Source organism: Platichthys flesus, chromosome 5 (genome assembly GCF_949316205.1).
Source record: "Platichthys flesus chromosome 5, fPlaFle2.1, whole genome shotgun sequence".
In the NCBI taxonomy this organism is placed as follows: Eukaryota; Metazoa; Chordata; class Actinopteri; order Pleuronectiformes; family Pleuronectidae; genus Platichthys; species Platichthys flesus.
Window position 1 is genome coordinate 14591566 of NC_084949.1, and position 27014 is coordinate 14618579.

General features: G+C 42.1%; 2 protein-coding genes across 3 annotated transcripts; both read left to right on the plus strand.

The window, feature by feature from the left end:
- The first annotated feature begins 5918 nt into the window (after positions 1-5918).
- On the plus strand, positions 5919-9955 carry s1pr5b (sphingosine-1-phosphate receptor 5b). The gene is made up of 2 exons (XM_062387177.1): positions 5919-6014; positions 7438-9955. The coding sequence occupies exon 2, from the start codon at positions 7680-7682 to the stop codon at positions 8901-8903; it is 1224 nt and encodes a 407-aa protein (XP_062243161.1). The 5' UTR covers positions 5919-6014; positions 7438-7679; the 3' UTR covers positions 8904-9955.
- Positions 9956-13523: 3568 nt separating this feature from the next.
- keap1b (kelch-like ECH-associated protein 1b) lies at positions 13524-25764 on the plus strand. 2 transcript variants are annotated; one of them, XM_062387129.1, is made up of 8 exons: positions 13524-13635; positions 17436-17624; positions 18108-18540; positions 18777-19022; positions 20499-21175; positions 22787-22992; positions 23150-23326; positions 23926-25764. In XM_062387129.1, the coding sequence occupies exons 3-8, from the start codon at positions 18235-18237 to the stop codon at positions 24201-24203; spliced, it is 1890 nt and encodes a 629-aa protein (XP_062243113.1). In that variant the 5' UTR covers positions 13524-13635; positions 17436-17624; positions 18108-18234; the 3' UTR covers positions 24204-25764. The 2 variants fall into 2 exon arrangements, with proteins under 2 accessions (XP_062243113.1, XP_062243112.1); XM_062387128.1 differs by having other exon boundaries at positions 17436-18540.
- The last annotated feature ends 1250 nt before the right edge of the window (positions 25765-27014 follow it).

Genomic DNA, 27014 nt, shown 5'->3' on the forward strand with positions numbered 1-27014 from the left:
TTGCAGCTTTCCTGCTCTCTCTCTCTTTTTCCTTTAAAAGAGAGAAACAGAGAAAGATGGAATTTCAAGGGGCCCAAAAAGAAACAGAGCAAGACTCGATCAAGCAACAAAAACCCGGAGTGAGCGTCCCAAAGGGATTCATATGGCTGCCGTGCGGTTGTAATGTCTTTGTCCGCCCATCTCCTCCGATTACCATCATGTCTCAAGAGGGCTCCATAAGGATAGAATCTGTGTGTGTACATGTGGGTAAGCAGAAATGTGTATGTATAATCCCATTGAAATATATAAGTTTTATATTAAAACATAAATGTGAATATACAAAATACTTTTGAAATTTAATGGGTATAGTTGTGGGTTTATTTATGTTGGATTAAGTTAAATCTTTATTTAGTTTTTAAAGTCCCTTGGTGGCTGCACAAGCATTTCACAGATCAGGGACACTTTACTTTAAAGTTGATATAGAAAACATGCAAACTGGTTATTTACATCACAGTAGACACAGAGCAATGTTGACAAACAATGACCTCTTTACTTTTAGGTCTGTTTTGTTCTCCACCAACCCCTGTAGAAAATGATACATAAATATAAATCATCATTACAAAGAACCCCAAATTGGAGAATCAGGTGTTGTTTTTGTCGTTAACGCACCCGTTGTCATGATCGACCATGTCAGTAATGCTGATGAGTCCTAGTCTCCACTGTTTCAGAGAATCGGTCCCCTGTTTGAATCATGAACAGATCGTGTGTCCAAATTGACTAAGATTTGACACTGCAGTTTATTGTGCCACTAACATTACACAAGCCAAGTGTGAAGCTGTAAACAAGAATAGTTCTTGAGGTATGAAAGCCATATACAGAAAGACAAACAGAGATAACTTGAATTAGCATTTACATTGATGATTAGTGCAGCTTTAAAGATTAACATTTTGGTCAATTTTATTAGTAGTATATAGAGATACAAGAAGACTACCTTACTAATTGAACAAATTTGTATCTATAATAACAGGAAATAATTGCAATGTAAATTATGATGAACTCAAAGAAAAACAGGCGTCTTTGTTTGTTTGTTTGTTTGATCTTGATTTCTTTTAAATCAGATATCTTTGAGTGTTTGTAATATGGTTCAGTTTGATGAACTTAAGATGACTGTTGAGCCCTGACCATGTTATGCGCTCTACTAGGGGCCATTTGAACTGTTTGAAGATAACAATTTGTTTCATGGTGGAGCAGTTTTCTTACATGTGGGGAAATGTGTGTGTTTGCATTTACATTAAAGCGCATGTCTCGTCTCTAACTGGTAGACACATGCCCAGATGCCCTCAGGGACACAGTTGGGTTGTGAGTTAGAATGAAGAACGAACACATCATCCTGAGGGTCGAGCTAGATGGTGGGTCAACACTAAACCAAGAAAGTTTCTCAATCTGGATCTCATTAGTCCTGTAGAGTCTGCCAGTGCAGGAGTGAACACATCCAGACAGCAGCCACACTCACCCAACACAGCTTCAGCGCTGAGACACAGCCAAGCCAAAAGAAATAGACTGGCTCAGTGCTCAGTGACCCGACCCACCCCTACACTGGAGGATGGAAACCACTGGATGAAAACTGCAGATGGGTTCAGATGTCTGCCTTCCGCAAACTGTGAAAACACACAGAAAACAGATGTACGTGCACAGGTATACTTCCATGCATGCATTGAACAAATACACACACACACACACACACACACACAGACCACTGGCTTCTCTTTGTCCAAGGTGTTATCTACTGTTATCACTGTAATTGGAGCAATTCGGGTCATTTCCTGCAGGAATCAAGCTTAATTGCGGAGGCTCACTGCTCTTCGCTGCATCTCCCGGCAACCGCTCAGCTGTCGTCAGAAGAAGACCCCCCCCCCCCCAAACTTTCCCTATGAACTCATTCCTCGACTCATCCAGCCTTCTGAAGCCACTGTGCCCTGCCATCACTTCAAAAGAACTCAGAATCCTCATAAAATCGCCCTTCAGCGGACCGCAAACCGGAGATAGACCGCAGGGAAATCCAAACAAACAATGCACTGATGAGTGGGCTGGACTGTCTTAGGTCATGCAACACAACCCCCCGAGTCCATGGAGCGATTGGATACTGGAAAGTAAACATCGCGCTTCAGTGAGGCTGTATGGAAATGTGGCGAGCGGAGCGTAGGGTTAAAGAGGAGTCTGCTGTGTGACACGAAAAAAAGGCACAGAGAAAGAGAAAAGGAGACAGAAATGCTAACAGTGAGGAATGTTTTCTTATCGTCACAGAGCTGGTCTGGCTAGTCTTGATTTTGAGGACTTATCAGTGGATTACAACTGAAGACTGAGTGGTGATAGATTGCAGGAGGGTCCAGGGGTGCGATAGCCTTAGAAAGACCCCTGCCTGAAGTGTTTAGGTGATGAGTAAGAAGACAGGAAATGACGACAGGAAAAAAGTATTTTAAAATGCCATATTAATATCCCTTTGCCTTGTAGGTAATTCAAACTGCTACCCTCATGAATGTCTGACAGGCAAAAGCTGTGAAATGATATCTTGGGTATTTTAAAGCTTTATTGCAAAGAGGGGAAGTGCGGGTCGGGTTTTGTTATGTCAAAAATTCACCTTCAAAACTGCACCATCATGTTTCCAGCTCTCAAACTGTAGGTGGTCCTGATTTCCCAGAGTATCTGATGTTAGAGTGCACCTACTTTTGACAATCATGTCCTCTGCAGACAGGCTTGCAAGACATCAAGGGCATGAAAATATTAATGCTACGGCTAAAACCTTGTTGCCACCAGCATTGTCAGTTGACATAAGCCATCATAACATCACTGCTCTGGTAGAGTCAAATCACCAGAGCGACTGTGGTCGGCCAAATATACAGTAAAACCGTCATGCACCACAAACGGCTCCTGTTGGTCACATAACTGGTTCATCTAGGTCAACATTGCATCCACACCTCAGCTCAGCAGTCAGCCTAACAGCAGGGTGTGCAAGTGTGTAGCCAAAAACATATGTTAAGAATACCCGAGAGGGATATCCATGCAAGTGTAGTAACACCTGCATGATAATCATGAGTCAACTGGGAGTTAAGATTAAAAAAAAGGAAAAGTAACAGGGACGCAGACACAGACCAGACTGAGTCACCCTCAAAAGATCAAGACAAGGAGATGAAAGAGGACTGGTTTTCCTTCCAGTGCAGGTTAGTGTGAGCCCTGTGTGTCTGTTAGACTACTCATCCTCACTGTCAAAGTCCAGTTTCTCTCCGAGGCTTTGATGTGAGACCTCTTTGCTCACCCCGACAGGATATTACACTTTAATGATCTCCTGAAGGGCTCATCTCCTATGCGCAGCGGTACAGACTGCGGGGAGTGTGGGTAAAGCATGTCACATTTACACGCACAAGACGTACACAACATACCCATTTCCCACCAAGGGAGTTCAAGGGACGGATTCTGAGCCAGTCTCTAACCAGTTCTTTGTGTTTAAACAGCCAAAGATCTGGCTCTTGGCCAGAAAAACTATTTGAAGCTGGCACTTCACACTTCACACTGAACACTTTGCTCACTCTAGAAGAGAGAACTGCTTACATCAGGGGGCAGGATTATCGTGACCAACAAGATGCTGCATAATAGACGTGACAGGCAGAAACAAAGATGTTTGGAAAAGATGACTTAGACACTCACAACCACTTACTGGTAGTAGTATTGATGTAGCGACAAAAACACACACACACACACACACACTTGTGCTGCTGTAACACACATTCATATAGTTGCACACTAGAGATGCACAAATCCGATCTGCAGTCATCCTAATCCAAATGTATGCTTGGCTCAACAGCCCAGTCTATGCAATCCGTGCATCAATATTGCTCACACATACAGTAACGAATGGACACAATACTTTGAATTGAACTGCAGCCTCCTAAATTCCCAGTGACGTTAGTAGGCTGTAGCAGTGCCTATGTGATGGGAGACATTCATGTTTTTATTTCCACCAACAGCTTGGACTGATACTGTTTCAATACCAAGCGCACTGTCCTTTTTTTCATGAGTCAGCTCGGGTATTGTGGCCAATATGTCAACAGTCGCACTTAATCAACATTATCAGGGCCCTAAAAAGCAGCCACTTGACCCTGTCAGGCACAAACACGACTTTTGGACGAGGAACATTCAATGATGACGGAGTAAAATATAGAAGAGGTGGGTGGACAAAGAAGAAAGATCAACAGGCTAGGACATAATTTGTACACAATGGAGCAACAGGATTCTACACCTTTACCAGGTAATCCAATAACAAACAGGTTTAGCTGAATGAAGCCTGTGTTTGTGTAGTCACACACTGCAGTGTAACATATCAGAGGATCAGCCGGACAAAGAGCAGGATTTCCAACCGTCACAAAACTGCGGGTAAGGAAATTTGTTTGAAAGAACGACATACCAGGGAAGTGGAGGAATATCACAGCTAAAGCAAAACAGTTGCAGACACGTTCAAGGGGTCAGTGAGTTTGTGCCTAACTGTTCCATGCAGTATGATATGTGCACAGTATGAACATGCATGACAGCATGTGCATCATACAGATCAATTCTCGTTTTATGTGAGGCTTATGCAGCATCCCTCTCACCTCTCCTCTGCTCTGTTTTGTCCTGATAAACCTCCTGCTGGCCCTGCAGGGCAGGTTTGCAGCAGAGCCGCGGAGGCATGTCGCAGCACGCTACAATCTCCCTGAAAGGCTCTCAGAACTGGAATGCCGTCATTACAACATAAACCATGTGAATCAGATTCACTCGACTTCCCCACCTGCATAAGTAGGGGGTTGTGAACAGATAATCGTGGGAGCAATAAATCTAGATCTTAACGAATCAAGAACTCAGGAAACACAAGAAGTTGGAAAATTGATACTGAGCCCTTTCTTTTTAAACTGGTTCTTCCAGCAAAAAGTTTTCCTAATCTTATGTTTTTGTGTTGAAATGCAGTGTTAATTTAGGTCACATGGGAATTAATGACAAGCTCATGTAAGCAAGGTTTTTGTCTTGCTGTCATCACATTATCATTGTATTAGAAAGAGAAGAGGCTTGATTATATCAGGGAGACTCAGTTTGTATCACCCATTTGTGTTCACCTGTGGTTGGATGTAACGAAGTATATTTACTTAGTTACTGTAATTCAGTAAACTTTTTATGTATCTTTCCTTTATTTAATTAGATTTACTTTCAGTTACTTTTCACTTTGCTCCCCTACATGTATCAATAAACATCTGCACTTTCTATTCTACAATTTTTTTCAATGAATTGCATAACATGATCACAATGTATTTATATTTTTAGGGTTAGGGTCAGAAACGAGAGGGGAATCGGTCCACTGATCCAATCAGAGCGTGCAGGTGACGTTAATGCCCCGACTTCTGCAGTAACGTGTGCCACTAGTGAAGAAACATTTAAAAAGGAAGAAATTAAACTTGAATGATGTTGTTGACTGTTGCATAAGGGAAGAGGCAGTACCAGGTTTTCCTTCTAGTCAAGGCGGTACTTTTACGTTTACTTGAGTTCCCTTTTGTATATTTATCCATTTGTCTATTCTATTCATATACTTCCTCAACCACTGCTGTTAACAGACTGTAGTTCAGTAACATATTACGCCCAGCTACAACTGCTTTGGTTGAGGGATCAGAGCCACTGATCACACTGATGAGCATCACCAACATCTTAACGTGATGATCGCACGTTCCTCACAGAGTTGAGATTAAAAAAATGAGAAATATTTTTGCTGTATCAGTTTTTGCATAAAGGTCTGCTAGAGAGAGAGAGAGGGAGAGAGAGAGAGAGAGAGAGAGAGCGGGTAGAGAGAGAGTTTGCATAGGCCAACCCCCTTAAGCTGTTGCATGTTTCAACTAAGGTCTCCCTTCACTCTCACTGCCTTAGTTTTGACTGTAAGTCGCTCGGGGCTCATGTTTGGATTCTCCTCACTGAAAAGCAAATCAAGTGTGGAAAAGGGCCAATGCTGCAACAATTTCAAGGTAATTTCATCATGTCCAATGTAATATATTATTAGATAAGGTTATTATTGGCTGTATTTGAGTCGGATGTTTGTTTGTTTTTTTCATGATGTGTAATTTGTGGCGTGTTTATACATGACAGAATGTCAGGAGGAAAATAACAATTTGCTTTAGAGATTCATGATGATTTATGTTTTAATTAATCTGTTGCTTAATGAAATAATTTACACAAAAGGAAAGGAAAAGGATGCTAAAACTTTTCCACAAAATTTTTGAAAGAAGATTTTCCTAAAAAAAATAAGCATGAGGTCAAATTCACTGACATGACATATTGTTTATGTTCTTTTAAATCTTCATAATTTAAGTCAATATTCTATAACTATAATCTTGTCTATATTCTGATTCTGATGCATGCAATTATGATTTAATGTGCCTAATCACTGGATCACATCCATCAAGAATAATTTGACATCGAAACACATATTCATGATCTCCAGTGTGTTATACTTCTTAAACACTCTGCATCCTTGTTTGCGCTAACATGGATCAGTTACATCCCAAATTCTTTTGCAACAGACTGAACAGGTTAAAGTCTCCGGATCCTTTGTTAAATGTTAACATATGACTCAAGAATCAGGAAAAAACATTCCTGTACGCGACAGAGACTCAGAGGAATGCAACCTTAATCACCCTGATTGTTTTAACATAAAAGCTACAATATTTCAACCGCAACCTTTCACTCTATTTATGATCATGGTTTGCCAAAGCTATTAACTTAAGATGTGCTGTTTCTGTTCTAAATTGTGTGTGGTATGGGACATTTCAAACGCACCTCATCTATACTGTGAAAGTCGAATGGAGGGAAATTCCTCTGCATGTGTGCAAAATTGATTGCATGTGTTAAGATTGGTTATTGCAGTGACTGGCTTACATTTTAAACACAACTGGAAAGTCTAGATTTTTGGTTTACTTTAAAGTTATTCTTTTTCCGTTTGGCCGTTACAACACTATGCTCTGCAAACACAATGTCAACAATGATGTTATAGTTTGAGTTAGTTAGTAGTTTATAGTTTGAGTTTCATATCATCACAAATATCACATACTCACATTCAAGCTGTTTAACCAAAGTCAAGATTAATTTCCGCACAAAGGCACAAAGGCCTGTGACATCTGAAATTAAATATATACACTCAGCCCATGGAGCAACAATAAACTTTACTTTATATGTCAGGAGACGTGTTCGTTTTCAATAATCACATCACCAGTCGATGCTTTGCTTTGCAGTGAAACTGTGAATCATGAATTTTGACTCATTGGCTAAATGGCTTGAGTGTCAGTGTAATGTAGTCTTGTTAAAATGCATGAATGTTCACTTATTTTAACTCAAGTCTGTGATATTTTCAAGTTGTTCTGTAATGATTTGGATTTTTTTGTCTCTTTGCAGGGTCTGGACCTTCTGACCAGGACTAACAGAGCTCAACAGCACCTTCCTCTGGCAAAACGGAGAACATCTAGTGATTCTTGGTGGATTACTCTCTATCCTCTTCATGTAACACCTCCATCTGTTGAAAGGGGTCAAGCTTTTTTGAACAAATTCTTCACAGCCCCTGCTGCCAATAGCATGTTAACGAAAATGACTTCATAGCCACTGACTGCAGGCGTAATAGAAGAAAAGCAACATAAAGCATGGAGGCTTTGAGTACTGCAGCGACTTCGCCCTCGACATCCACATTCCCCACCTCCCCCACTCCCTCCTCTCCTGGCTACCTGCAGTTCTTCTGGGAGTACCAGGACATCTCTGTACTTGTGGAACATTACAACTACACTGGCAAGCTGCAGAAAGACCGCTACCGGGAGGGGCTCAAACCTGAGGGAATCGCGTTCCTTGTGGTGTGTCTCCTCATTGTCTTGGAGAATGCTGTGGTTCTCATCGCCATTTGGAGGAACAAGAAGTTCCACCTGCCGATGTATTACCTGCTGGGTAACCTGACTCTGTCCGATCTTTTGGCTGGGATTACCTACATGGCTAACATTATCATGTCCGGACGTAATACTTTGAGCCTAACACCATTACTATGGTTTGTCCGGGAAGGAGGGGTGTTCATCACCCTGGCTGCCTCCATCATTAGTCTCCTGGCCATTGCAATTGAACGCCATGTTACTATGGTGACAATGAGGCCATACCATGGAGCCAAGCGGGGACGAATGTTGGCATTGATTGGTGCAAGTTGGGCCCTCGCAGGCTTTTTGGGGGTCCTACCGATTCTGGGATGGAACTGCATGCACAGACTGGACCAGTGTTCTACAGTGCTGCCCCTTTACGCCAAGAGCTACATCCTCTGCTGCGTATCTGTGTTCAGTGCAGTGCTCCTGGCCATTGTGGTCCTTTATGTCAGAGTATTCCGCATTGTCCGTACCAACACACAGCGCCAGCGGCTGGGCATATCAGCCAGCATACGGAAAGGCTTGGCAAGGAAGTCAGAGAAGTACATTGCCCTCCTCAAGACAGTCACCATTGTGTTGGGCGTCTTCATCGCCTGTTGGCTTCCCCTCTTTCTCCTCCTCCTTATGGACTTTTTCTGTCCAACTCACAGTTGCCGCCTGCTCTACAAGGCTGACTACTTCCTGGGAGTAGCCATGGTCAACTCGCTCCTCAACCCCATCATCTACACGCTAACCAGCAAGGACATGAGGCGAGCCATCTTGAGACTGCTCTGTCGGCCGTGTCTGATGACCAGAGATGGCCAAGTGAAGAAGATCGGGATGCCGTTCCTGGAGTGCAGCTTCAGTAAGACTGAGGTGGCCTCCCAGAAGTTAGAGGTGGGCCAAGAGACGACCATGTCCTCTGGAAATGTCATCACCTCTCCATCTCCGATTAAAGCTCTTTACCCAAAACTTTTCAAATCATAAGGACATAGACTGATGGTTTGAGTCCATAAATGTGTGAATAGGTTTCCCACTAAAAAGAGGACATGTCTGTTCCCTAGAGGAAGCAGTTCTTGTTATTCTCAATTTTGGAATGGACCAGAAACAGATGTGATGGAGGTATGAGTGGTGCAGTTACCACATTCACATTCTTCATTGTGAACTGATCAGACAACAGAAGGCCATGAAAATGCATTTCTGTAAATACAAGGCTCTCGTTACCGAAAAAGTATGAACATTTCACCAAGACCTTCTGGGTCAATGGTGAACAAGTGGGATTGCCTCTGCTTTTTTCCCCACATCAAAGTGCCTTAAATGCATCACAGACTATGTGGTGTGCTGAGCTGCAGTACCTCTACATGTCAGGAAAGCCAAGTTAAGATTGTCAGATAACAGGAAAGACATACAGCGATACTCTCACAAAGACGGCTCGGTTGAAAGAATGTTTGGGGAGGGAGCGGGGCTCAAAATTTAAATCCCCCCCCCCCCCCCTGTGGTGGTTAGCCTCTGCTGGGGATGATTTTTGAAAGGTCAGTGAGTCAGGAAAAAAGTCTACAGTAGATAAAAGAACTAAAGGTCATTATAGCCTGTAGTGTGATTGACTGACAGATATATCAGTTACATTACATTACACATTACACTGACTCTGACTGAAACCAAATAATCTGCAATCAACTGTAAAATCATTTTAAACTGCAGCTATATTAAATAATAAAGGTGTTAAGCATCATTATCAAGCTGCATCAAGAGCACATTTAAGCCAAATAACAAATCAGGGCAGATAACTTTCAATCACAATTTTCATGTTCACCAAATATTTCCACTTGTAGTTTAAGTTACAGAATGTTTCTTTTTATGAAATGACTTTGACATCAGTCTTTTTGTTACAGATATTTTTTTCTTGGTCTTTCCAGACCTCAACTGATGAATGATCATTTGCTTTTTTGTACAGTAATTCATGTAGTGACGTTTTTGTATTGATGACATTTTTTCTATCATCTATGTTGTAAATTATATCTATTTTGTAACAAGAAGGCCCAAACTTGAGCTTTCTTTTCATGAAAGAAATAAAAATGTTTCTTAAAATATTCCAAAGAGTTTTTTGCTTTATTTTCTTAGTGTGTGCTCACTGAAAATGTGTAAGTGTGTTTTAGTTTGTGTGTACCTGAGGTTGTCTGAATGTTAAGAAGCTCCACAGGAAGTCAGCCTCCTTGTCTCACATCTGGTTATGACATTAGCCTACATACAGCTTTCTTCAACAAGCCCTGCATGTCTGCAGACGACTCAAGTGCCACACAATGCACCTTTATTCAGACATTTGTTTGTTTCCTGATTCTGTAAACCTCGCACAGACCTGAAGTTCATAACTGTATTGAAAGATTGAAAGTTAATTTGAAGCTGTCTTCAAAGGGATCAATCAGTTCAGAGAAAGGCCAAAATGACCCCTAAGTTGAATCAAGCCGAACCAAATTTCACAAACTCATAGATATCCATCCTCTCAAGATCTATTAGTAATTCCCCCCACATCCTTCCTCTGAGTTACAAGGAAATCCATTCAGTTGGTTTTCTGTAAAACTAAACTTAACCTCCTTGGTGGAAGTAACTAAAGTTCTGGTGTAATAATCACAATTCTTAGAAATCTAACACATTATTACAATTAGAAACCCCACAGACTCTACATCAAAGCATGCCGTAACTACTGAAAACTATTTAGAGCTTTTACAAAAACTAAACGCGCAGTAACCTATTTAGGGACATGGACTAACATTTCACACCTCTGCAACAGATTGTTTGCAAAGATACATGAAAAAACAGCTTCATGCAACACAAAGTCAGGTGGTGCCAATAAGGCAGCTGGAGAAACTATATAGTTGTTTCATTTTTGATTCAACCTTCAGTGACCCAAAGACATATGCACCTCCAATAACTGGTACCACATGGCAGTGGGACACCTTGAATATGACTTGTTTGAGTGCAGGTGTTTCTCCAGATGTTGGCTGCACTGTTCCTGCTGACAGAGGTCATTGAGTCTGGGGAATCTCTCCTAGCTCCCCCCACAGCTTCCTTCCTCTTGCAGCAGCCTTGCAACAAACTGGACAGTTATAAGTCATAAGTCGTTTGTCGTGGTCACCAAGGACTCACCCACGTATGGTATTGTATATAAAAATAAGTCAATTAACTGACTCTAGAGGTTTGTATGAGTGTTTAAACTCAGCAGAGCCATGACAAGCAAACATATCCATGTGTTGCCCCAAGGCCAACCCCACCTATTCCTCTAACTATTCATCATTCAGCTGGTGAAGCAGAAGTGAAGGTTGACTCACGGCTTGTCATATCATGCCATACTTCTTTTTAATTACCTTATCACACATTTCATTTAGCCTAAGGGAGTGGAGATGTTATCACAGCATTCATTATTTGAATGAAGTCAGCTGTGAATCCTGGCTATAGAGAGTCAAAACGGAAATATTTCAGTTAATGGCAGATCACTTCAAAAAGATTCAAAACTCATATGATGACAAGTTAACTGTTTGGATTGTGGGTCTTTGGTTCTTCTGCTTTGTTTCTGAAGGCGATTGGCAGCCAGCGCATAAGTTGCATTATTGCCACCCTCTGCTCCAGAGTGTGGACCTGACATAAGATCCTAGGATCCATGTACACTTATCTGGTTCATTGAAGCTTCAATGCTAAACTATTGAACCCCAGTCCTCCTCGGCTCTTCCTTCACATTTGCTCCCTCTTGATTATATTTAGTACAATCAATGACAACATGAGTCACAGGCTCCTCGACCTGACACTGCTCACATACTATACAGTATGAAGCTTTCCTTCTGAGTGTGCTGTTTAAAGTGGAATGGCAGAGGCTTATTCTATTGCAAGTCACTACTTCTTTTTTGGGCCTACCAATATTTCCTGTTGTTAAATTAACTTTTGTCAATATATACAGGTTTGGTTTGTTCCTCTTTTGTTGTATTGTTTGTTTTCAAACTATTCATTTGACTTCTGATTTGTTTGATGGATCTTGTAAATCTATTCTTTCTCTAGGTAATGCTTGTTTTGCTAAACTGTCCATCCAGTTGAGATGTCTTGTTAAACGAGTCTGGAATAAACTTAGAACAGGAGAGCTTGACGACTGGAGTTGAGTCACCTCAGACTCTTAAGAAATGAAATTAAACCCGAGCAGATTAATGTGAATTCCGTTTTTATTTTCACTACCCCACCCAACTCCACTGTATAGACTCCCATACTTTGGGGTTGTTTTTTTTTCAATAGCTTTTCTCCTGGCTGGAAGTGAAAAAGCGAACCCAGTTATCTATTGTTATTTTGACTCATTTGTATACACTCGAACGTATTGAGGGTAGGATTCACTATCATGGACTGAAAATGCTGTTAACACGTCTCTCTCTACCTTCTTGAGCTCCAGCAGACAAAAGTGGGTCTTTGGTGCCATCATGTGGCTGTTGGGCAGAATAAGGGCTACAGAACGCTATACGCAAATTATGTTTTTTGCTGTAGAAAAAAACATTATGGCGTGTCAGCGTCTGTCCAGGGCCCAGAGCAGCTCACGTTCCTCAGGCTGCTTTTAACTGAAGGACTCATTCACAGATGTGGGTTTTTGAGACAGGAAGTCTGACGAGCAGGGTTAGCTGCAAATGAGGAAGTAATTGTAGTTGCAGGGTAATTATAGGTCATTATAGCCTTGTCTCCGGAGCACCATTATGTTGTATTTAACACCAGCATACAAGAGTATGTCTGGCAATTTCCTGTTGAGATTTCAAAATGTGTTGCTTAAAAGTGTAATTAATGAATTTGTTACAAATTCAGGGCAGACCCAGGGGGGGTTGCAGAGGGGCATCAGCCTCAGCGAAATCTTATTAGCCCCCGAGGTGCACCCTATCATATCCATAGTAACTTTTTATTTACATTAGTTACGATAAATATGAGAAGGGTAAGTACATATTGTGCTTGAATAAACAACAATAAAATAAATGAATTTATGTGACTTTGCTCAAAGCTATAGAGCAAACAATGAATGACTTAAATGGCACCTTACTGAATCAGGGATCATGCAATGACATATGACATAATTGGCCCCTGTGCATAAATTGTGGCCTCCAAAAAGACCCCCAACTTAGACAAATCCTAGGTCCGCCACTTCCACACAGCATACCGTCCACTTGTAAAAAAGTAAATGGGTCCCAAATATCCCAGAACAAACACGGGACTTGCTTTGCAACCATGCAGTGCTTTAGGCAAGGTTTATTCCCGATGGGCCGAATGAGTTTTTTGCTATGAGGGTGGAAGGTGTCCTTGTGTAACCTGAGATCGACCACAACACTACAACACATATTTCCCAACAAGTTGCAGAGGGCAGCGGACGCATTTGACAAGTTTCCCCTGTCTCTGTGTGTTTGCTTAACACGAATTTGATTGACGATAAATGGACAGTGTGATGCAGGCTGTCACTGACCGGCCTTGTTTTCCCTTCATTTTTGAGCGCCCCACCGCAATAAAAGCCCCCTCCCCGTGGACGTTGAGTCACCGCCGTCGAACCTGCAGCCTGCGCGCGGAGGGGGACTCTTATTGTGAAAGGGACGAGAGGCCGTCACAATGCTTAGTCATGGTGAGTTACAGCTTGTGCCCCCCCCCCCTCCCTCCTCTGAGGCGCACAGCTCGACAGTCGGCAGGCGGCAATGGAGGATACGAGGCAGACTGCGTGAGTTTCTTTTAATTACAGGTTTAATTAACCAGAACTGTTTGTGATGAGACACAGCGGGGACCGGCTAGTAGCTGGAAAGTGCCCGCAGAGCGCCCTGTTAGCATGTGTTGTGCTCGGAGCTGCTCTCCACGCTACTGTCTGTTTCGCTGTCAGCTCAATTTCCCGAAGCGTTCAACTCACTATTGTGTTTTGTTGGTCGTGGCTACGTCGAGGTTCACTGTTCGTCCCGAGGCGAACGCAGGGACAGAGCCCGCTCGGCTTCACCTGTGTCCCCCGTCATTCTCTGTTCCTTCCGAAGAGGCAGCGGATTATTTTGGATGAAAACAAGCGGCGGCAGCAGAAATGGTCCGTCAGAGAGAAACGCTGCTGCTGCTGCTGCTGCTTTGTGTTTGCATGCTTGTGTATGTATGTACGTATGTGTGTGTTTGCATGTGTGTGATCGCTCTTCGTGTTGGGCAGATGGCGCGGAAATCTCGTTCCGGCTGGGTTTATATAAAGACTCGCGACCCCCCCGCTCCTGGGTCATGTTTTGGTACATCCAGTTCCACTGTTCGCTCGGTGAAGAGTTCAGGATGACTCACCGACGAGGGAGACACTCCGCCAGAAATTCCCAAGAAAACACGCGCAGCACTCCTCGTCCTCGTTTGACTCACCGCCGCCCGAACGTCTGAGCCCGGAACTCTCCCTCAAGCGATCCGCCCCGAAGTTTCAGTCTCTCCGGCCCATTGGGCAATCCCTCCTGAATGGCATCCGAGGACCGCAGGCCCTTCACGGTGGTTCCCAAACTGAGGTGCAGGGTGCACCGGGGGTGGGGGGGCCTCAGTGGAGCTGCAGGGACTCATCGTAGTGAGGAATAGTTGGATGCAAAGTTTGATCTCATAGGATCAGTGGTGGAGCTCTGACTTTTTTAAATCGGGGGTCATCAAAGAGAAAGTTAACTGGATGGAGGGGTTGGTGAAGTGACACTTTTTGGAGTTTCAGGGGTAAACAGTGTTTCAGCCACATCTCAGTAACTGCTGCTATTGCGAGATCTCGCGAGTATCGAGAGCTGTGAGCGGACTTTCTGCCGAGGTTCCCTTTCACACCTGATCAATGCAGCAGGATATTCTTCACTCGGATACGTTCACGACAAACCAGGAATCTCCAGGGCGTTCAGGGTCAACAGTCCCGGTGGCTACATTACACATTTATAAACTCCACATGAACCAGGTCAGAACATTAACACAACATTACTAAAATAACGGGACCCACGCAGGATCCATCCATAAAGTTTCAAGTAAATCTGTCCTGTAGTTTTTGCATAAACCGACAAAAAAAATCCAACAAAAAATGAGCTAATTAGCAGTTATCAGCTATAAATTGATAACCAATTTTATTGAATAATGATTTGTCATGTTTTGAGAAAAATGCCAAATATCCTAGCTTTTCTCTGTCCCATGTAATTCTTTCTTAAAATTTTTCTAATCAATTTTAATAGGATTGTAAACTGAATGTCTGGACTGTTGGTCGGACATATTTGGAGATTCTCTTTCGACTTTGGTAAATTCGATTTTTTTCCGGTTACTATAGGAAGTAATCTGCAGATAAGTCGAGTGTGAATATTGTTGTTGGATGCAGCTATGATCCTTTTGATTCCCCAGAGCCTGGTATGATGCTCCGAAACAAAATGATTTAAACAATAAATCTGTGTAACTCTAGGGAAATAACTGGATAAACGAAAGAATCGTTTTGATCTACATAAACGATATTCCTCAACAAATATCTTACTCTGTGGTGGATCTTGGACTTTTTAGCCCGGCATTAGAAAGGAAATACACGCTGTAAATTTGAATAGCATGAGATATCAGCGGCAGGTACAGACTCTGGCAGCCTGTTTGTCAGTGAGCAGTTTCTCTCAGCCTCTGAGAGCAGGCGAGTTGAGCAACTTGTTCTCCTGTGAAACTGTTTTACCAAGAAACACAGAGGCAGAAAAACACAGCAGTAAATCTTAGTCGCAGTGTGTTTCATATTACAGTCGACTTTAACCGCTGGATGGCTGAGTTCATGAGGAGATCCATAATGGCGTATGTCATCAGCTTTGATTCAAATTAATAGGCTTGGACATTACTGAAATAAACAATACGCAGTGATCTACTGGGAAGCAGCGCAGGCCGTACACTGTGGCCTGTGCACTGCATCCTCTTATCACCTATGCAGGTTAACCTTTACACAACCTATCTTGTATAACTCTGAACACTCACAGTTGCATTGTTTTCTGAGTGACTCTGACTCTTCTCGATTATACAGCAGACAATTGGTTACTGTTACAGGCAGGTCATATACTGAAAAGAGGTGGGAGTGAATGTACAGAGAGGTTTTTTCACTTGGCTGTATGCCTTTTGTTATTTTAATGAAGTACTACAGTGTGAGTCTTCTTCTCCTTGGACCCGAGCCCACAAATTACCAAAGAAGTATTCTTATCCAAAAGTTTTCTGAATGGCAATATCCTGCTTGGTCCATCCTCCGCTGTTTTAAAAGAGTTCTTAGAGCAAACACAGACCTGGGCAATAAAGCAATCACAGTAATCGTGATGTAAGTTTCATCAATAGAATATAACAAAGAATCAATATATATATCGAAATGCTTTCAATTGGTTAGCGCAATGAGGGGATATAATACATAACCTTAGTTTTTTTGTCTCATTAAGAGGAGTTTAAAACCATTATCCTTAATCAGGAGCAAAAATCTGTCATTAAAATTAAGATCAATAATAATGCGACATCATGATTATTATTTGTCTACGGGTAAACATTTTTGGGGCCATGTCATCAAGCCCTAAATAACAAGGTGTTTGTTGTCCGAATTGTTGCGAGCTTGTGTTGACAGGCTGGCATTCATCTGCTGCTTGTCAGAATTGGGCCTGTTGCACAAACTGTTGCACAAACATCCCCATCTGAACCAGTCACATGACACGTGGCCCGCTAATTCAAATCTAATTCCAGTACGCCACCATTCTTCAAAACAGTCATTGCTCCCTCCTTTTTTACTCACATACTCACTTTGATCTACACCCACATTATCATTAATCTCTATAGTTTTGCAAACGTTTTTAAATAGTTATTGGGGTTTAGATTTAGAATTAAAAACATTGGAAAGCTTTATATTGCATGTTTAGGAAAATGAGGTTGAATCGTCTAATCAGAGAAATCTATGAACAGAGATGAAGGAAAGAGACTTTTAATCTGTATATTTATGAGAGCGTGAAAGTTGCAAATGCATCATGACAAGGAAGAAACCTTGACCCCAGTGAAGTGCACCAGAGAGAATAGCCCTTGAGTGGGAAAGATGATAAATAGAACACCTGTTGATACACTTTTACTGTGTAGGTTGATTGAGCAAGACAAGTTCTCTTGCATAAGACTTTTTTTTAACTTGTAGGATAAATATACATACATGCATGGAACAATATCCCAAGCAAATTTTTTTTTAGAAGCATTTCATTTTCCTCCATCAAAGGTAATTTAACGTGTCGTAACATCTCTGTCTGAGGTCTCTAGCTCGATGTGCTGAGGATTTTTTGTTTGCTGTCTGGACTCACAGATGAGGACATGGTCTTTACTAGCACCAGTGAGTGCAACTACCAAGCTGAATAGGGTGCCACAGCAATAAATCTATTAATTGCAGAGGCATTCTTTTAGCGTAGATTTTGTACTGTGTCGCCCTCTATATGAAAAGCAGTTTAAACAACCTATTTAAGTGTATAATCGATATTTAAAGCTACTGCCTCACTGTATGTCTCTCTCCCTCTTTCCTCTCAGTTGACAGCTGAGCCACTGGCTTCCAAGTAAACACAGCAGTGCGAGCAAATTCCTGAGCCTGGAAACTTCAAGGAAGACGTCTCTGAAGAAAGCCACCAAACCTTCCCCCCTTACCACTGCGAGCGCTGATATAATAGTTTTCCTCTTTAAAATGAAGATGTAAATCAGCCTTCCTATTCCTTCTAAAGAGTAAGCAATATGCAGGATAGGCTCGCCCCAGTAGTGAATCTCGCACAGTAATTTAATCTTCAGATATGTTAATTTTTTTACTTGGTGTATATCAGAGCAATTAAACAAACAAATAGGTGACTAAAACCCCCAGAAAATATGTTTTAAAAGATACACATATTGAATATAGACTGGTTTTACTGTGAGGGTTGATGGACAAGATTGTGTCGCCATCCCCATGAGCTTAAAGGAAAACACTAAAAGAAATTCCTTTCATTCTTCGTCTACTTGTTCAGTTATCACTGTCACAAAATTATTCAGTAACGTCAGACAGAACCCAGTAGAATTTTGAACTCCGACGTTATGGTGATGTTGGGACAACAACATGTTACAGTGCACTCAGCCTTGACTGGCAGCTCATGTAGGAGTCTAGTTATGCCATAAAGAGGACTATGGCTGAACAGATCAACTGAACCCTCATGTCTAAATCAATCTGATTTAAAGGTGAAATCAGGCGAACCCAGGAGAGCCTTTCTTTTAATTTACCCATGCCTGCGTGTGGTGCAAGGATGCCCCATAACTGTGCCTGCTGTTCCTGAGAGAGACCGAGGAGGAGGAGAACGGGTAGGAAATGACAGAGTGCATGACAGAATGCAAAGCGCTGGTGACTCCGTCCACGCGCAACGGCCACCGCGTCTTCAGCTACACGCTAGAGAGCCACACGGCGGCCGCCTTCGCCATCATGAACGAGCTGCGTCTGGAGCGACAGCTGTGCGACGTCACGCTGCGTGTGCGCTACAAAGATCTGGAGGCCGTTGACTTCGAGGCTCACAAGGTGGTGCTGGCCTCCTCGTCTCCTGTCTTCAGGGCCATGTTCACCAACGGCCTGAAGGAGTGCGGTACGGAGTTGGTACCCATCGAAGGGATTCACCCACGGGTGAGTACAGTTAATTTTGCTTAATTTGAAAACTATTTCAGTCACCCCCACCTGTAGATGGACACATAGATACATTATCTGTGTATCTGTGTGTTGTTTCCTGGCAGAACTGAATGTAAAGCATTAGAACCTTGTTTTTCACTTTGCTCTCCTTCTAACTTTCTCTTTTATCCTCATTTCCTTCTACCTTTCCTCACCTTTCCCCCCAAATCCCTCTGCCCTCTTCGCCCACTCAGGTTATGGACAGACTGATAGAGTTTGCCTACACAGCCAGCATCTCTGTGGGAGAGAAGTGTGTGATCCACGTGATGAACGGAGCCGTCATGTACCAGATCGACAGTGTGGTCAAGGCCTGTTGCGACTTCTTGGTCGGGCAGCTCGACCCCAGCAACGCCATCGGCATCGCCAGCTTTGCTGAACAGATTGGCTGCACAGAGCTTTACCAGAAGACCAGAGAGTACATCTACATGAACTTCAGCCAGGTGATGATCATTATTTGTAAAAAAAAGCTCCACTGGTTTGTATTTGATCATAACCTTTGCCAAGAAAGTTATGTTTTCAACTATATCAGTATATGTGCTATGCTAGATCCGTTTTTGACCACATTAAGTACAAAAATGTTGTTTTACTTAATCGGAGAACAATGACCTAAAGCTTAAAAGCAACAGTAGCAGCTTTAGTATTGTCATGTAATCTAGAAGTGATAAATTAATCAATCATATTTTTATGACTAGAACAGTGACACATTACAGATGTATCTGCTCAACTCATAACTGAAAAACGAAATTCACTATTTATAGCTGTATTTGTACTGGGGGACTTTACTATGTAAAGCATTGCATGATATAAGCAGAGCCTGTTTCGCTTGATCCATTGCGTCTTTGTCTGGCTTTTTTTTCCTCACCTCAGACTTGCTCACGTTTTTTATGAATGCAAGCTTTGAGTCAGGAGTGGCGTGGGGGTTTACATGTGGTCTGAGAAAACTTGATTGCATAATATGACATAACGGTGAAGCAGAAAGAAACCAAACGGCATTTGAAATAGATTTCTGACAAACAGTGACAGGTTATGAAGATCAAGTGTTAGAGATGGGTTTTAAAAACTGTTTGTGGTTCTCATAATGTGATGCATACACTTCCCTCTAAAGGTTTGGTTTGAAATGAACTGTGAGTGTTAAAGCAGGAAGTCAGATTTTCATCGGTATGTAGTTTGTGTGCTTTTCTAAATAACCTGTTTTTTGTTTGTTAAGACATCCAAACAATGTAGATGTTTGACCAATGTCACACAATGGATTTGTTAAACTGGTTTCAGTCAATGTTTACTGGAAGTGATGCTTGATTTTGCTGTGTCACGTTTAAGTACACAAGCTGTGAAAATCATAATGAAGACAAGACATTTTTTTATGCCTGTTGATTGAGGCACATATTATCTAATGCCCACATCATATTCCATTGAGCTCAAAAACAGCATCAAAGGGGAGTGTTGTCCTGGCCCGTACACACAGTTTGCTGTTTGAATAGACCTCAAGTGTTTTTAAACAGAGCAGTAAAATGTTGCATTTCATCACATTTTCTGCTCAGTCATAGTGATTCAACAGAGAGTGAGAGGGTAGTGGAAGAATACATAGGATCTTAAATTCACTAGATCCAGATTGTTATCTGGATGCACACAACATAGCAAACAGTCATTAATATCAGTGCCAAAATCCTTGTATTCTCTGAGAAATCGCACAATGTTAAAATAAAACGAATGAATCTTGCACATAATTCGCATCTGCCCCAAAATTGAATGGGTTCTTCCCTATTCCTCAACATGGCTATTTAGATTCCTCTTTTTTTTATAATCCAACACCAGATATGACTAACAGACACTTCTTTGTTTTTGAGGAATGATCACAGCACAGCACTTGTGATGTAAAAACACTGATTAAAGGCTTTTATTCCTGCTCCTGCCTCCAGGTGGCGACCCAGGAGGAGTTCTTCAATTTGTCTCACTGTCAGCTGGTCACCCTCATCAGCCGGGATGAGCTGAACGTGCGTTGCGAGTCTGAAGTCTTCCAGGCATGTGTAGCCTGGGTGCGCTACGACCGGGAGAACCGGCGCCCATATGTCCAGGCCTTACTCCAGGCTGTCCGCTGCCATTCCCTCACCCCCAATTTCCTGCAGGCCCAGCTCCAGTCTTTGGATTGGGACCCCCAGTGTAAAGACTACCTGGCCAAGATCTTCCAGGACCTCACCCTCCACAAGCCAACCAAAGTCATTTCTTGCAGAACTCCCAAGGTGCCGCAGCTCATCTACACAGCTGGAGGCTATTTCCGTCAGTCGCTCAGCTACCTGGAGGCCTACAATCCCTGTACAGGAAGCTGGCTGAGGCTCGCTGACCTGCAGGTGCCCCGAAGTGGCCTGGCCGCCTGTGTGATCAGTGGGCTTTTCTATGCTGTGGGTGGAAGAAACAACGCGCCTGATGGCAACATGGACTCAAATGCATTGGACTGCTACAATCCCATGAACAACTGCTGGCTGCCATGTGCACCGATGAGCGTGCCGAGGAACCGAATCGGAGTTGGTGTCATCGATGGCATGATATATGCAGTTGGCGGATCACATGGGTGCATTCACCATAATGGTGTTGAAAGGTAAGAGCGTTTCGTGAGAAAGGCTCACATTATGTTATACTGATATCTTAACCGAAGAGAAAGAGACCTAGTCCAATATAACCTGTAATTCTCCTCCCTACATCTACTTTCAATTTGCCATAGGTGTGATTTTATTTGTGATGGGTTATTTTTAAAGCCCTTTTGATCTGGCCATTTCCCCATGGCTCTGCTCAAAAGCTAAATGCCCCAAATCAATAGAATATATATCTCTGCAAATGAAGGAAACACTTTTAAGATTTCTGAAGAGGTGTAAGCACCAGCAAACATGTTACTGGGTCAGAGTACATGAGAATGGAATGCAACATAAATTCAAGAATCTTGTCCTCCTAATGAAAGCATTTTTTGTTAGTGAATAATTCTATAAAATCATGCAGCTGTAGCCCAAAACCTGTTGCAGGAGATGGAGCATATAATGCGCCAATCGCAGGGTTCCCGGCTCATTGAGTGGGCCAGACACTGAACAACAGCTGTGCCAACGGCTTGTAAATGTGCTTGATATAGGAAGGCTGTGTAAATGTGTTTGAGCGGGTGAATATTTTACTGTTAAGAGCTTTGAGTGGTTAAGACAAGAAAAGCTCGACATAAATGCAGTGTATTTACCTATGTTCGGGCCGGGTAACTTCCTGGAAAGAAATGGTTTTCTTTCCCTTCCTGTAATCTATTTTAGTTCATACTGAGCTTCAGTGAAGAAGTTTCTTTCTACTACAAAAATATTAGTAAGTGATGTCATGTTTCCTCTTACACTCAAGGAAGAACTCATCCTATTTCAGTCATACTTACTGTACCTGAAACAAAACCTTGAGTTACTCATTCACCCTTCACACAGGTTATACAGTTTTATAATTCACAACTGTAAAATAGCATTTTTATGAGTGAGCCAGCATCAACATTAGTATTGATAAGTATATCAGGCTGGATGCCCATCAACAGGTCTCACCAAAAAGCACCCAGTTAATTTTCCCTGCTGCGTTTGCATGACACCAACCCCGACAGAGCCCTTTGGCATGATTCTTAACCCGTCAGGTTTTCTATAAAACTGTGAATAATGAAAATGAACGTGATTAAAGATTTACCCAGACTCTGTTTTAGTCTTCAGATGATGCAGTGACAAATATAAATAATTAACCAGGTAAACCACAATGACTGAGTGAAAATAAGGAACATGTCCAACCTGTCTGATAGCCCATGACGTGAGTCAGTGGCGCACAGTCTCTGACACAAATTACAGAAAACAAGAATGTAAACCCTTGAAAAAATGGAAACTAAGACACTCATAGCGCACACCTCCATCTAGACCCAACCGTCCCCGTACAAATTCACTAGATCCGATCTTTTATTTTGATCTGCACCAGATTGCACACACTCATAAATGTCAGTTTCGCCATATGCCTGATTTCATTATGGTCCATTAATTATTCTCTCAATGAAAACTTTGAAAAGCACTCTATCCCGCGAGGATCCAGATCCGCACCAAAATGTTATGAATGCTCTCCTGACACATGTATCACACCCTTCCACCAGTGTTGTGATAACAGAGAACCGCAGATGAAAACATAACCTCCTTTGTAAACTGCTGGATTTTCTCTACAGGTATGATCCAGAAAGGGACCAGTGGCAGTTGGTAGCCCCCATGTTGACGAGGCGTATCGGTGTGGGTGTAGCCGTCATCAACCGGCTACTCTACGCTGTGGGGGGGTTCGACGGGACCAGCCGGCTGAGCTCCTGTGAGTGCTACAATCCAGAGCTGGACGAGTGGAATACCATGGCTGCAATGAACACTGTGCGCTCTGGGGCTGGTAAGTAAAAACGAAAGCAAAATGTCTAAACAATCTTACTGATACTTAAAATCGAATCTTTTTCTGCATCACACATCTCACATTGTTGAGAAGTTTTGCTGATACTCGTGTTTAGGTAAACTTATCTAATGTGAATAAACTAACCTTCATTTTCAAGGTGTCTGCTCACTGGGGAATAACATTTTTGTGATGGGCGGCTACGATGGCACCAACCAGCTTAACACAGTGGAGCAATATGATGTGGAAACTGACACATGGAGCTTTGCTGCCTCCATGAGGCACCGGCGCAGTGCGCTGGGAGTCACCGCTTTACATGGACACATCTACGTTATGGGTAAGTAGTAGAGAGTCAAAGCACCACACTTAATTCATGAATACATTTTACTGCAGGTATGTATAGTTCGGCTGCCAACCCTATTATCATCAACAGTCAGAGCCACTGATGCAACTGATCATTTTCATTTCATAGATACACTACATTTGAGTTTGCGACGTACAAAAGTACACGGGAGATAAACTCTGCAGCCAAAACACAACCAGGTTGCCCAGCTGCCGTTGTTTCCTCCCCCAGGCTCAATTTGACAGTTGATGTCAGTTTGAACCAGAGCTTGTGCTTGAATATTTACAAATGCTCTGTTTAGATTGACTGGTGCCTGCGCTGCCGACTGAAAGGTTAAGCTTTTCTCAACTTCTACTGCATGCACTGCAAAAAACTGAAGGAACAGAACCGCAATGACGTTTGGCAATGCAGGACATCACTCCGTTCAAAGGGATGAGCAGTGTTTCCAAAGAAGCCACGGTCCTAGAAGATGCGCACATGAAGCAGTCATTACTAATGAAATTTGTCTATATCTGTGTTTGAGAGTGAACGTGTAGAAGGTCTGAGCAGAATTATATTGAACAAATATGAAAATGTCGATGTTGTGTTTGCAGGAGGTTACGACGGCAACACGTTCCTGGACAGCGTGGAGTGTTACGACCCAGAGAACGACACGTGGTCGGAGGTGACGCACATGACGTCAGGGCGGAGTGGTGTGGGCGTGGCCATTACCATGGAGCCGTGCCAGAAAGAAGGGCCGTCATGTCTGGGCTCTGAGAGGGAGAACGGCGCTTCTTCACCGACCTATCAGTCAGCCAACTCCAGTTTTGGTGTTCACCACAGTCAGCGGCACAACGAGCCGTTCGGCAAAGGCCCTGAAGCTCATCGCTAGGCCCTGTCACTCATGCACATTTACAAACAAGCACCCAGAAACCTAACACTGTCTTCCCGAATCAAAATAGGGGTTTCTCATCAACTGATTAGAGACAGAGGTGAGCTGAAACTTCTGAATGCTACCTCACTGGTTGTAGATATCACACGACAACTTTTCAAAGTACAATGTTGATAAGGTGACAAAAAACGAATGTCAGTTGAGTATCTCAGTTGGACCGTCGGAACCATGTACGACTCCTGGTCTTTCACACAAGTTTCCAAGATGTGACGTTTGATTCATTTGTTTGTGGTCAATTGTGTTTTCGCCAAATCTGACTTGGACCTCAGTCAGAATACTTGTTAGCATTTAGCTTTTATTAGACCTCAGTCGGACAATAATCTCCCAGGTTTGAGCCGCGGGAGGAAAGGGCTGCAGACTAAAAAGGGCGGTTAATTGGCACATGAAGTCATCAGGGGAAAGGTTGGTAATATTTAATCAGAGGGGAGGAAAGAAATTTAAATGATCCCATTAGGTAAAATATAAGCATTTGTCCCTCAGTGTGGGTAGTAGAGTTCAACGTGCCATTACAATTCCTCTGGGCAATACTGTCATCAGTATTTTGTCTGAAGGTGCTTGTGTTGGAAAGGCACATAAACAGACAGTCACAAAATTGCACTTATACCAGACACAAGGCAATACAAACGCATAACTTCTTGTACTTGTACATGCCATTAGTTAATATAAGTGGTTCTTGCACGAGGCCTCAAATTTAAGAGTCCGGACAGGAGAAGCAGCACTTTACAGTAACTGCATAGGAACCAACATGCCCTCTGATTAAAAGCCACTGGTAGGTTTGTAAAATGTTAAAATATTTGGGGGGGAAATATTGAGGGAATTATCTTTTTGTTTGGTGTAAGTTGTTTGTGGTGTGCCAAGAAAATGGAGAAATGGGATTTTGTCTGTGTTTAGGGGAGACAGAGAATATTGTAGCATCGAAAAAAAACTTGGAATAAAGAATCCAACTGAATGGGTTTTCTAAAAACACTTATTACCGACAGACATGCGAACCTGTCTCTACAGTCAACCCTTTGGTTTTCAAATCCAACAGACCTCAGAAACAGAAGTGGTGCATTAGTGTTCATTTATTGTACGCTAATGACAACAACTTACTTAAAGAAGTGTATTTGTAACAGCAGTTTAAGCTGCAAAGGTTTTTAAGTGATATTTTGTACATTGATACTCTTAAGAAGCCTTGTACAGAATTTGAGTTCACTTTTTTTATTTATTTGTTCGATTCTTTGGGTTTTCTCATTCCTCTAAACTGACATCAGCTTTGTATTGAATCGGACCCCGGTGTTGTGTTTTTTAAACAACTAGCATGCATTGTAACTGAGTAGGAATGCCTGTCGATGCTAATTTTGAATGTTTGTAAAAAAAATTGCTTCACTTTAAAAAGGGACTTTGTTTCCTGTTGGTCAGTAGTTGGAATGGAAATTAGAATATTTAAGGTCTGCTTTGTACATTTCTTTTCCAGCAAATTGTCCTGTACATTGTAAAGTAAAAGATATGTTTATTGCAATGATGTAGTCCTTTAATTATTTGTTGGTAATGATCTGTAAATGTCTCTTGTTTTGACATTGAGTCTCTAATTGGAATATTAGTTTTAAAACGTCAATCTGATGTAGATCAGCATGTATCCAGCAGTCACCAATAGAGGGAGCTAAAGCTCTAAATACTAGAGAAATACTGAATAAGCTATTTTGACGAACAGGTCAATGGTACAAATTTAGGTTTCACTGCAGATGTCAATGAGCCATTGTATTTGGGCCATTTTGGCAGGGCAGTATATTATAAATCAAGATAAATCTCATATTTCTGTTCAGTTTAAAGACTAATTTCTGCTCCAGAGTGAAGGTTGTGGTTTCAAAACTCTTCTTTCTAAGCAGATAATGGCAAAGATGTGACAAACGGAAAGATCCCTCAAATATATAAGTTAAACCACAGGTGTAGAGTGAGGTGTCCACTTACCAAAAGGTTGTTGGTTCGATCCCCTCAGTCCATAATCCAAAGTGTCCTTGTGCAAGATATGGTACCCCAAATTACAACTATGCCAGCAGTGTAGAAATGGTGTGTGTGAAAGAAGAAGCGCAGTATAATGGGTTGTATTATGAGTCGCTTTTAGTATAGTCAACAAGACCAGAAAAGTGCAATATAAATACAGTCCATTTATTATACATCCTCACTATGTTTGCACAGTCTAATCAATACATCAATATACTGCATTTTTATCATATCGCTATTGAGGAAATCATATTGCAATAATAATAGATTGTTTTAACCCTATGTGCTATTAATCGACCACCCAAGATGGCAGCCAACACACCTCATTTCCTCACTGTACCTGACAGGTGCCTGAGACAGACCATTATTAAATCATCCAAGAGGAAAACTTCCCGATTATGTGGATTTAAAAGAGCATCAAGACCTAATCCTGCCAAACTGAGAAAAGGCCACAACAGACCACAACAAAGGAAACCTCCGTGAGCTGCAGTCTTAGCTGTGTCCTTCAGGGGAAATAAGGTTTAGTCATTTTGAATGACTTTTTTTAAACGCATGCTCTGCAATGAATTACAACTACTTTTATAAAACGACATCCTTATTTCACCAGACAACAAACACATTATTTGACAACAGAAATACAGGACCCCCAACCATAAGACCATCCACAGGCACAGTAATACAGTATGGTATGACCTTTGTGATTTAGTATGCGATTGAGTCAAATAAATGAAAATACTTTTCATTTTACTTCAATAATATTGAAATATA

Coding starts and splice junctions, on each gene's coding strand:
- s1pr5b (XM_062387177.1), top strand. CDS start 7,680: ATGGAGGCTTTGAGTACTGCAGCGACTTCGCCCTCGACATCCACATTC.
- keap1b (XM_062387128.1), top strand. CDS start 18,235: ATGACAGAGTGCATGACAGAATGCAAAGCGCTGGTGACTCCGTCCACG. Junction 18,541..18,776: donor TCGAAGGGATTCACCCACGG/GTGAGTACAGTT, acceptor TCGCCCACTCAG/GTTATGGACAGACTGATAGA. Junction 19,023..20,498: donor TCTACATGAACTTCAGCCAG/GTGATGATCATT, acceptor TCCTGCCTCCAG/GTGGCGACCCAGGAGGAGTT.